The sequence below is a fragment of the Phoca vitulina genome, unplaced genomic scaffold (assembly GCF_004348235.1).
Source record: "Phoca vitulina isolate PV1807 unplaced genomic scaffold, GSC_HSeal_1.0 scaffold20, whole genome shotgun sequence".
In the NCBI taxonomy this organism is placed as follows: domain Eukaryota; kingdom Metazoa; phylum Chordata; class Mammalia; order Carnivora; family Phocidae; genus Phoca; species Phoca vitulina.
Genome location: NW_022589723.1, coordinates 37503701 through 37516653, shown reverse-complemented (window position 1 = coordinate 37516653; position 12953 = coordinate 37503701). Strand labels below are relative to the sequence as shown.

Below are 12953 nucleotides of genomic sequence, written 5' to 3'. Positions count from 1 at the left end.
CCTGGAGAGAGAAGAAAGTGGACAGTTTCAAGAGATAGTAGACAGGCTCTCCAGAACGTAATGATTATCTGTAATATATTAGGGACAATGGGTCAGGGGATTCTGACACAGACAGATGGTACCTATCCCTGCAATAGGGTACAAGAGAAGGAATAGGTTTGGAGGAAAGCAGATAAATTCAGCTACACGAAAAGCTGAATGTGAAATGCCTGTGAAGAATCAGTAAGTATCAGCTTGGTCTGAAGACCAGGAGGAAATGTATGAAATGCACAGAGAAAATGGTCAAGGATAGGACCTAGGAACATCCCCAACTCTTAAGAAATAAAGGAGGAAGAGAAGCCAAAAATAGGAAACAGAAGAAGTTGTCAAAAAAGGAAAAGGGAGGGCACCTGGGTGGCTCAGATGGTTAAGCGTCTGCCTTCGGCTCAGGTCATGATCCCAGGGTCCTGGGATCGAGTCCCGCATCGGGCTCCCTGCTAGGCGGGGAGCCTGCTTCTCCCTCTGCCTCTGCCTCTCTCTCTCTCTCTCTCTGACTCTCATGAATAAATAAATAAAACATTTAAAAAAAAAAAAAAAGGAAAAGGGAAACAAGAAAAGGATAATATCATAGAAGGAAAGAAAGAAACCTTTTAAGATTCATGCTGGTACTAAATATTGCTAGTTCTGTGCTGCCATAGGCACAAATGCCACAGTTCAAAATTTAAAACCACAGCCTTAGAAGCATACAAAGTTCCAAATGCCAAAAAGAATATGAAGGATATATCTGGCATGTTAATACTACTGTCTGTCAGCAAGTATGTATCAAAGATACAGTATAGAGAAAAAGGAAATACAAAGTTTTTAAATATACAAATGATGATCAAGTTCACCATAATAAGAGAATTAATGAAATTTCATTTTTCACCTATCCAGAGATCAAAAAATTAAATACTATGCTGTGTTGAACATTTGCCATCCACCAAGGACCAACAAGTACCAGACAGCAACTGCTCCTTCACCCTGGTCTTAAAATGAGAAGACACGCGGGACACACCTGAACCTGACCCCAGCCTATAGTCAGACCCAGCCAAGCCACAGCCAGTCTGAAGAGCCATGGGAAATAATTGTCTGCTGTTGGAAGCCACTGAAATTTTGAGGTTGTTAAGCAGCATTAGCATGGCAAAAGCTAACCAATACACAAAGTGTGTGGAAACAGGAACTCATACATTATTAGTGGGATTTAAACTGCCACAAATCTGTGTGACACACTCTGTTAGTTGCCTAACAAAGCCTGCCTCTCATGGTCTGCATCATTACAATTGCTCACCTTGCATGCCTCATAATCCTTCCGGATATAGTGGAGATGTATCAACCAGTTCTGCTTCTCCAAAATCGGAAACTCTTGAGCTGGGCAGCATATTTTGACAAAACAAACAACATCGTCGTTATTAGATTTTCTCCTTAAGCACTGTGCTCACATTTAACTACAAGCATACTGCAGTATCACATTAAATTCTTCATGCTGCTGCCCACAAGAATATCATGCACCAAAAATGTGTAGATTTTTAAACTAAGAGATACTTGTTCTACTATTACACATTGAATATATGCTTCTCCTCAGTTTTTGTGGCTTATCACGTCAGTTTCTCAGATCATAACATGGCCTGAAAAAAATAAAATCATTCTTCGTCTCTTCTCTTTCTCTCTCCCTGGTTATTGAAGGTGAATAAGATGACTCTCTAAAGGATATTTCAGGAATATTACCAACAAAAAAATACATAACACAGTTAATGTCCCATCTGATAGATCAGAGGACCAAAAATAGTTAAATACAGTCCTAGCAATAGGAAGGTAAAACATACTGCTACCCAGGAATGAGAAGGAACAATGACAAAAAAATCTATTGGAGTCACTGAAACGATTTATGATAAACCACAAAATGAGTTACTATTCCTTTGAATTCAAAAGTTTAAAAATATGGGTAAAAATTCATTAAGAAATTACTTTTCTGTGGGGAAAAAAAAAGAAAAAGGTTCACACCAACCTCAGGACAGTGGTGAGGAAGGGGGAGAAAGGAAAATTAAAAAGGAGACTTCAGGGGCACATGTGTGGCTCAGCTGGTTAAGCATCCGACTCTTAATTCTGGCTCAGGTCATAATCTCAGGGTCACGGGATCCAGCCCCACATGGGGTTCCGCACTAGGTGTGGAACCTAAGATTCTCTCTCTCCCTCTGCCCCTCCACACCCCCGTCTTAAAAAGCAGGGGGGCGGAGAGACTTTAGATCTTTAATGCTTTAATTTCTCAAAAAAATAAAAATCTCTAAAGGATACATGACTAAATGTTTTTATTTATTAAATCTGGCCAGCGAGTATACGGAGGTTCGTATTTTTTTATGCACTTTAATACATATTTGAAATATTCCCTTTTAAAAATGCAGAAGAAAGAATACAGCAGGAAACAAGATGGAAATGATTTCTAATTATTTGTAATCATTTGTTCTATAACCATACAAGATACATTACCAGAAAACCTAAGACATACAGGTCCATAAAGTAACAGGAAGGGAAAAAAGCTTACTGTGACCCAGCGCCAGCGGAGCCGGAACACAATAGGGAATATCAATGGAATTTATAAGATACAATTATGAGAGAAAGCATGGGTATGGTTTTCTAGGCCAGAAGGAAGGAAAAAAAAAAAAGGTAAAATGTTAAGCAATTGACTATCTTCCAATAACCCATACTCTGAGTGGGACCACCCTTCTTCTAGTCAGCAAGGGCCTATGTGAGGTTCTTTGATGACTTTTGTTTCCTTCCTTCTCTTTCCTCAAGCCCCATCAGTCATCAGATCTTAGCCATTCATGTTCTGCCTGACCACTTCCAGAATTAAATTTCCTATTAAAGGCCACACAAATCACTAAGCTAAGAGGTGGGTGTGGGTATGGGGTGAGTACGCACACCCGCACGCATGTAAAGTGGGTAAAGAAATACACTGTAAGTGCAGTTCTGGGATTAGTGGCTTACTGAGTAATCTTGGGTCAAGTCTCATTTGTAGGGCCTACCGCTCTGTCACCTACCCTCTGAAGGGAAAGAGTAGAAGGAGACACTGAAACCTCTGAGTTTAAAATATCACTAAGTATCACCGCTTCTACAGCTTTAGGCTGTAGACAAAATTCATAAAATGCAAATTTGGGTTTTGCTACTATTAAAAATCTCACAATAAAAGATGAGTAATTTTTTCTGTTTCCTGGATGAAAAATGGAGAAAAAAATATTCAATTTGCAGGGCAGCTTAAGAGCCCAGAGGCTTATGAAAGGAAGACCTAGGGATTAGAAGAAGGGAAGGCATCACCAAATCCAAGGACTTAAGGTCATTTCACACTCCTGGAGATATAGTTTATCTAAATGCTAAGAGAATTTTAGCTTCATCAAAGATTTTAGAACTCATTTCAATGCCCCATAACTGTCCTATTACTGTATGATCTTGGGAAATGTATAATTAAAATAGAGACTCATTCATTCATTCAACAAATATTCACTGAGCACCTACTATGTGCCAGGTACTGTTCTAGGCACTGAGGATACAAAAGTGAACAAAACTGACCTCCTGCCTTTAATCAGTAGGGACAGGGCTGGGGGGAAGTCAGAGAGTGCTAGCAGAAGGGATAGATGATAATAAAATAAGTAACATATGAGTGATATTTTTCTACAGAGAAAAAGCAGAGAAGAGGGACAAGGAGTACAGGGTAAGGGATTACACTTTTAAATAGGAAAGTCAAGGAATAAAATACCCTCACAGAGTTGGGAGGACTGAATGACAATATATATAAAGAGGTTCAATTTCTGGCACATAGTAAGTCCTAGAAGTGTAGCTGTTGTTACTGTTGTTTTTATTATCTGTATTTTTATTTATTTTTCAAAGATGAGGGAATTCTGGATGCCTTAGAAAGAGTCTATAAATCTTGAGTCTATAATTAGAATTTACCTGTAAATGTGTAAATTGAATTTCTTGTATTCCAAATCATTGCTCACTCCAATTCCCTACAAACAGGGGTACTGGTTCTTACATGCTTTCACAAGTATTATGAGAATTACCTACACGAAAGATCCTCTAAAAAAAAGACAGGCCTATTAGTAAAGGCAAAGTAGAGCCTCCTCTATTTTACAGCAGAGAAAGGTGGTCATCTCTGATGCTACACTTCGGGAGCCTCTATTACCACAGAGATCAGGCAGCCAGCTGATGAGACGAAGCAAGGTGATGCCTTTCAGCTGTTGTACAAATACCTCGTCCGTATCTCCACTTCCCACACTGCCCCTCCACCATCATCGAGGCAGTACAGGTGAAAGGCTGGCAACCTGGCAACCATACTCCCTTGGCCCTTCTCTTCTCCTGACCCCATTCTACTCTTTTGTGACATCTCTCCTCTTTCTTTCCCCCTCTAAGGGTGCACCAGACTTCTATGTGAAACAATTACATAACCAAATAAACATGACAATTGCAAGAATTCTTCTCCCTTGTAATCTGCCCTAGGTGCCAAATTCTCTTAGTAATGGCCCTAACTCAAATTTTATATTACACTTTGATTAATGCTAGGGAATAACATCCTGGATATATGAAGGCTGAGCAGAAAATTATTGTGCTTTGAATTTTCAGTTGAAAAATTTTCTAAAATGACTAACACTTTTGTAAGTACATTATAAATGAAGCATTTTTCGGTAAAGGATCTCTTCCAGGATGAGCACATAGCACATGGTTTTTATACGTAGAATTCCCATCCTGATTCAGTACATTATTTAACTTCTCTGGGACTCCATTTTTCCCTCAATAATTTTCAGTGGAGGGTGCCTGGCTGGCTCAGTCCATTAAGGTTCTTCCTTCGGCTCAGGCCATGATCCCAGGGTCCTGGTATTGAGCCCGCATCAGGCAGGGATCCCTGTCTGCTTCTCCCTCTACCCCTCCCCACTGCTTGTGATCTCTCTCTCTCAAGTAAATAAGCAAAATCTTTAAAAAATAATTTTCAGTGGAAAATTATGAAAAATCTGAAAGTGGCCATTCAATAAATGCTAATTTCCTCATATTATAATAGGACTTATAACACTTTTCTACCTCCATATATTATTTGGGACATTGAAAAATACAACAAATCTCCTGAGGCAAGGGAAACAAAAGTAAAAATAAACTACTGAGACTATATCAAAATAAAGAGTTTCTGGACAGCAAAGGAAACCAACAAAACTAAAAGACACGACAACCTACTGAATGGGAGAAGATATTTGTAAATGACATATCTGGTAAGGGGTTAGTATCCAAAATACATAAAGACCTTACACAACTCAACACCCCAAAAATAACCCAATTTAAAAATGGGCAGAAGACATGAACAGACATTTTTCCAAAGAAGACATACAGATGGCCAACAGACACATGAAAAGATGCTTAACCTCACTCATCATCAGGTAAATGCAAATCAAAACCACAATGAGCTATCACCTCACATCTGTAAGAATCAACAACACAAGAAGCAACAAGTGTTGGTGAAGATGTGGAAAAACAGGAACCTTGTAAGCTCTTGGTAGGAATGCAAACATGCAGCCACTGTGCAAGACAGTATGGAGATTCCTCAAAAAATTAAGAATAGAATTACTATATGATCTAATAATTCCACTACTAGGTATTTACCCCCCAAAATACAGAAACACTAATTCAAAAAGATACATGCAACCCTATGTTTATTGCAGTATTTAAAATAGCCAAATTACGGGCACCTGGGTGGCTCAGTTGTTAAGCGTCTGCCTTCGGCTCAGGTCATGATCTCAGGGTCCTGGGATCGAGCCCCACACCGGGCTCCCTGCTCTGCGGGAAGCCTGCTTCTCCCTCTCCCACTCCCCCCTGCTTGTGTTCCCTCTCTCACTGTGTCTGTCTCTCTGTCAAATAAATAAATAAAATCTTTTAAAAAAATAAATAAAATAAAATAAAATATCCAAATTATGGAAGCCGCCCAAGTGTCCATCAATAAATGGATGGATAAAGATGTGGTATGTGTAGGTATGTGTGTGTGTGTGTGTGTGTGTATATATGTATACATACACACGTACATATATATGATCGAGTATTACTCAGCCATAAAAAAGAACGAAATCTTGCCATTTACAGCAACATGGATGGATCTAAAAAGTATAATGCTAAGTGAAATAAGTCATTCAGAAAAAGACAAATACCATATGATTTCACTCATTTGAGGAATTTAAGAATCAAAACAAAGGGGGTAAAAAAGACAAACCAAAAACAGACTCTTAACTACAGAGAGCAAACCGACGGTACCAGAGGAGAGGTGGAGGCGGATGGGGGAAGAAGGTAAAGGGATTAAGAGTACACTTATCTTGATGAGCACTGAGTAATATATGGAATTGTTGAATCACTATATTGTACTATATTATACGCCTGAAACTAATATAACACCGTATGTTAACTATACCGGAATTTAAAAAAAGAGGACAAATCTTGAAACGAATGTAAATGTAAGACATTTTTATTACTATCAATCTGAGCTTTGTATCAGTCAGGGTCTAACAAGGGAACTTGGAAACCACTTGAGAATTTAAAACAGAGGGATTTCAATGTAGTGAACAGGTGACGAAAGAAATGAGAGGCCCAAGAGGGAATGATGGGGCAAATCAGAGGTTAGCATGGGAGCAAAAAGCCATTACCACCTGGAAGGAAAAGCTGAGGAAATGTGTTGCTGCCAGTATCCAAGGCTGAAGTTACCAGGAAGAAACTAAAAAGAAGATGGCCTGACTGGCAGAAGCAACAGAAGAGCTTCCAGAGACCACCCACTCCTCCAACTTCCCCAAGCAGAGAGAAAGAGGAAAACCATGGTTTCTTCTTCCTCCTGCCCTCCAATCTCCTTCCAGTTCCTCCCACTTGCTAACCCAGACAGAAACTGCTGACACAGGGGCCTGGTAAGGAAAGAAGCCTGCAAGGGTCAGCTCTTCACAGCAAAGAAGGGAAGGGTGAGGAATGGATCTAGGAGCAAACAGGCCTGATCAGCAGAAACATCAACTCTGTTCATAAATGATGACGGAGGAGGAGGAGAAGACTGGACCAAGTCAGTACCCACCCCACGATAAATGCAGAAGCTGGCTTTTAAAAGTTATTATTCTTAAATTATTTGCTATCCAACTTGTTTGCTTCTTGTGAGCTTAAAATAAATGAGGAAGAAAGAAAAAGTCATATAAAAAGATCAATTATGGTTTTACTATATATCCTATTTTACTTCCTCAAATCAAAATTTAACAATTACGTTTATCCTTTTTAGGGGTGTGTGGGTGTGTATGTATCCTCCCATGTGTATTTATAAATTTTTATTATTTATATATTTATATGAATTACTTAGATATATTCTATAAGCATACAGAATATATAATTTATTTATATATATTTTATATATATCTATCAAAGTGTTTTTCTCCCCTATTTGTCCACTGAATGGTCCTATGAGACTAGTGAGTCCTATAACTAACTCATGGACTATTCCAACATTGCAGATGAGGAAATTAAGACTCCAGAGGCCAAGTGATTTGCTCACATTCACCAGCTAATGAATGAATGAGGCAGGGCTATAATCCAAATCTCCACAGTTACTCATTAAACTACACCAAGCTTCTTCCCAATCATAAAAGACTTTCCAATTTTAAAATGTGTTTGTGCTGTCAACTAGATATAGCTTAGCAACACAAAATTAAATAAGATTTAAAAGTTTTTCTATGATAAGAAAAGCAGAAGAGGACTTTTTATTTTTAAGGAACTTCTATGCCTATATAAGCATGGGGGCAAATGCACATGTGTACATGCACACACAAGAGATTAAACATATTTGGAAATTGTTTGCTTATATCTACTGAACCTAAATCTATCCTTCCCACTGACCAAGCAATCCTACTCTTAGGTACATGCGTGTACCCAAATAATTTCATGGTGGCATTATGCATAACACCTTAAAATTAAAGTATCCCAAATGTTCATCAAGAGTAAACTGAATAGAGGAACCTGGGTGGCTCAGTCGGTTAAGCATCTGCCTTCAGCTCAGGTCATGATCCCAGGGTCCTGGGATCGAGCCCTGCATCCGGCTCCCTGCTCATCAGGGAGTCTGCTTCTCCCTCTCCCTCTCCCTCGGCCCCTTTCCCCGCTGGTGCGCTCACTCTCTCTCTCTCATAAATAAATAAAATCTTAAAAATAAACAAAGAGTAAACTGAATAAACTAGGGTATAGCCTCACAGTGGAATATTATATAACAAATGAAAAAGATATAAAAAGATATTTTTTAAGTACATACTGAATGATTCTGTTTATATTAAGTTCAAAAGCACAGCAAAACTGATCTACATAATCTAAGTTAGATGTAAGTAACCACCTTTGCGAGAAGTAGTTAATGACTGGTAGGGGGCACGAGGGAGGCCTCGGGGATGCTGATGATGTTCTATATCTTACTCAAAATGGATATATGAATACATTCACCTTGTGAAAATTTATTGGGCTATACAATTAGGATTTATGCACTTTTCTTTAATGTATACTATGTATTGATTTAAAAAAAGTGTCAGGAATCAAATTAAATACATCCTCCACCAAAAGAATTAATTTCTACAAAACCAGTACAGAAGAGGAGGGGGCACACAACTCAGTCTGCGACTAAGGGTAAAATTCTCTAGACAAGACATAAAAGGCATTAATCATAAAAGAAAAAAACTTATAAATCAGCCTCATCAAAAGTAAAACTTCTAAAAATTAAAATCATCAAAAGATGCATTAAGAAAGTGAATAGGTGGGGTGTCTGGGTGGCTCAGTTGGTTAAGCATCTGCCTTCAGCTCAGGTCATGATGCCAGGGTCCTGGGATCAAGCCCCACATCAGGCTCCCTGCTCAGCGGGAAGCCTGCTTCTCCCTCTCCCACTCCCCCTGCTTGTGTTCCCTCTCTCGCTGTGTCTCTCTCTGTCAAATAAATAAATAAAATCTTAAAAAAAAAAAAAGTGAATAGGTAAGAATCAGTCTGGGGGAAAAATCGTAATACATAGAACAGACAAAAGAACCTGTACCCCCAATACAGAATTCTTACAAATCAGTAACAAAAAAACAAATAATCCAATTTAAAAACAGGCAAAAGCCTTGAATATTTCCTTCACAAAAGAAATGACCAGTAAGTATATAAAAAAGTTGTCAACATCACCAGTCATAAAGATAATGCAAATTAAAGTCACAATAAGATACTATAACATATTTACCAGCATGTCTAATATGAAAAAGACTGACAGTACCAAAGAATTTATAGCAACCAGTCTGGCAGTCTCTTATAAAGCTAAAACATACACTTTCTATATGACCCAGCAATTTCATTCCCTAGGTACTTACTGTCCAGAAATGAAAACACATGCCACCCACACACAAAAAGATATGTAAATGAATGTTCACAGAAGCTTTTACATAACAGTCAAAAACTGGAAACAACACAAATGTTCATCAATAGGAGAATGGATAAACTCGGATATATTAGGTCATACAATGGAACATCAGACAGTACTTTTAAAAAATAAAAAAATTAAAAACAACTGATACATTACAGCAACATGGATGAATCTCAAAAACATTGAGGAAAAGATACATAAAGCTAAATAGTACATATTATAGGATTCCCCCTGTATGAACTTCAAGCACAGACAAAATTAATTCATAGAGCCAGAAATCAGAGTGGCTCTCCCTAGAGAACTGAAGGGAGGATTGATTGGAAAGGGGCATGAGGAAACTTTCTGGGTGATAAAGATGTTTAACTTGTTCTGAGTAATGATTACATGATATATATGTTTGTCAAAATTCAAGAGTTGGGCACTTAAGGGGCACCCGGGTGGCTCAGTCAGTTAAGCATCCAACTCTTGGTTTCGACTCAGGTCATGATCTCAGGGTTGTGAGATTGAGCCCTGAGTCGGGCTCCACACTGGGTGTGGAGCCTGCTTGAGATTCTCTTCCTCTCCCTCTACCCCACCCTCATGCACGCATTTTCTCTCTCTCTTAAAAAAAAGGGGGGAGGTTGGGTGGCACTTAAGATCTACAGATCTTACTAGCACTTCCACTTAAATTAAAAATCAGCATTGTTCCTCAAAAAAAAAAAAAATCAAACAGAATTACCATATGATCCCGCAATTCCACTACTGAGTATATACCCAAAAGAAATGAAAGCAGGGAGCCTGTTTCTGCATTTGCTGGTAAAGTACTTAGTCCTTCTAAGGAAGCTAAGGCCATGTTGGGGTAAAGCCCTCACTTCATCCTGCGAACAGCCCGGCAGCTGCCAGCCCAACACTTCACCTGCATCTCCTGGGCCCTCCTCCTGCACAATGATGAGGTGATGGTTACAGAGGTTAAGATCAACGCTCTCACTAACACAGCCAAAGTAAATGCTGAACCCCTCTGACCAGGCTTGTGTACAAAGGCTCTGGCCATCATCCACACGATGTACAGAGCCTCATCTGTAGTGAAAGGGTGGTAGACCTGCCCCCTTCACCACTGCAGCCTCAGCTGAGGAGAAGAAAGTGAAGCATAGAAAGAAGAACCTGAGGAGTCTAACATGCACTTTGGTCTATTTGACTAAACCTCTAAACCTCTTTTATAACATGTTCAATAAAAAAGTGAATTCTAAAAAAAGAGAGAGAGAAAAAGAAAATGAAAAAGAAAACAGGGACTCAGACAGACGCTTGTACACCAATGTTCATAGCAATACTACTGACAACAGCCAGAAGGTGAATCAACTCAAATGTCAATCAATGACTGAATGGATAAACAAAATGTGGTATATACATACAATGGAATATTATTCAGCCTTAAAGAGGAATTAAATTCCGGGGCGCCTGGTTGGCTCAGTCATTAAGCGTCTGCCTTCGGCTCAGGTCATGATCCCAGCGTCCTGGGATCAAGCCCCGCATCGGGCTCCCTGCTCCGCGGGAAGCCTGCTTCTCCCTCTCCCACTCCCCCTGCTTGTGTTCCCTCTCTCGCTGTGTCTCTCTCTGTCAAATAAATAAAATCTTTAAAAAGAAAAAAAGAGGAAATTAAATTCCAACACATGTACAACATGGATGAACCCTGAAGACTGCATTATTGCTAACTATAATAAGCCAGAAACAAAGGACAAATACTGTATGATTCCACTTATATGACATATACCTGGACAGATCAAATTCATAGAGACAGAAAGTAGAACAGTGTTGGATAAAGAAAATGTGACACATACACACACACACACACACACACACACACACACACACAATGGAATATTATTCAGCCATAAAAAAAGAAGGAAATCCTGCCATTCAGGACACGGATGGACCTTGAGAACATTATGATAAGTCAAGTCATAGAGAAAGACAAACTGTCTTTGATCTCACTGATATGTGTAATATAAAAGAAAAAAAAATCGAACTCATAGAAAACAGATTGGTGGTTGCCAGTGGTGGGGGTGGAGGGTGAGCAAATGCATGAGGGGAGTCAAAAGGTATAAACTTCCAGTTATAAGATAAAAAAATTTTGGCATGTAATGTACAGCACAGTGACTAAAGTAAACAATACCGTAACCATATATCTGAAAGTTGCTAAGAGAAGAGCTCTTAAAAGTTCTCATCACACACACACACAGAAATTTTGTAATTATATGAGGAGATAGATGTTAACTAAACTTACTGCGGTAATCATTTTGCAAAATACACATCTATCAAATCATGTTGTAGGGCGCCTGGGTGGCTCAGTTGGTTAAGCGACTGCCTTCGGCTCAGGTCATGATCCTGGAGTCCCAGGATCGAGTCCCACATCGGGCTCCCTGCTCAGCAGGGAGTCTGCTTCTCCCTCTGACCCTCCCCCCTCTTGTGCTCTCTCTCTCTTTCATTCTCTCTCTCAAATAAATAAATAAAATCTTTTTTTTAATATATTTTATTTATTTGACAGAGAGAGACACAGCAAGAGAGGGAACACAAGCAGGGAGAGTGGGAGAGGGAGAAGCAGGCTTCCCACTGAGCAGGGAGCCCGACGTGGGGCTCGATCCCAGGACCCTGAGATCATGACCTGAGCCGAAGGCAGACACTTAACGACTGAGCCACCCAGGCGCCCCAATAAATAAAATCTTAAAAAAAAAAAAATCATGTTGTACACCTAAAATTAATACAATATTATATGTCAGCTATATCGCAATAAAACTGGAAAAAAAGAAAAAGAAAAAAGGAAAAAGAAAGTAGAATGGTGATTGCCAGGTGCTGGGAGAAAGGAGTAATGGGGAGTTATTGTTTAATGGGTACAAAGTTTCAGTTTGAGAAGATGGGAAAAGTTTGGAGATGGATGGTGGTGACAGTGGCAGAACAATGTGAATGTACTTAATGTCACAAACAGTACACTTAAAAATGGTTAAAATGATAAATTTTATGTTCTGTATATTTTACCACAATAAAAAAACATGCCAATGCTCAGCTCAATTTAATCAGTGGAGTGGTCGGGCAAAAGCCAGATTACAATAGACTAAGAAAAGAGCTGAAGATATGGAGACAATTAAGATTATCTCTTCAAAAAGCAAATCAATAAAAGTCATTCACTATTACAGCAGAAACAGTGAAGTGAGATAACTGTTTATCCAAGATGCTGTGAGAGCAATTTCATGTGCATTGTAAACTGAATTAGATAACAACTAAATTACCTTCTAACTCTACAATTCTGTGTACACAAGAACTGAAATACAGGAAAAGGGAGTGGTATTAATGAAGTCAAAAGCATATTATCTATAAAATCATCACTGGGAACCAAATATATAGATTGTAGTTAATCTGTAGAAGAAACTGTTATACACAGAATAGAAAAGGACATATTTCCAGAGTATCTGTAACGTTCCCGAACTCCACAACCTTTAAATTCTTTAATACTGACACATTATGGGGCGCCTGGGTGGCACAGTGGGTT

General features: G+C 39.0%; 1 protein-coding gene across 2 annotated transcripts in view; it reads right to left on the bottom strand.

The window, feature by feature from the left end:
- The window catches only part of BBS4 (Bardet-Biedl syndrome 4), a 65928-nt gene that overhangs the window by 21099 nt on the left and 31876 nt on the right, over nucleotides 1-12953 (bottom strand). For both annotated transcript variants that reach the window (XM_032417628.1, XM_032417627.1), the window contains exon 3: nucleotides 1307-1386. In XM_032417628.1, coding sequence (XP_032273519.1) covers nucleotides 1307-1386 — 80 coding nt within the window. The remainder of the gene's footprint in view (nucleotides 1-1306; nucleotides 1387-12953) is intronic.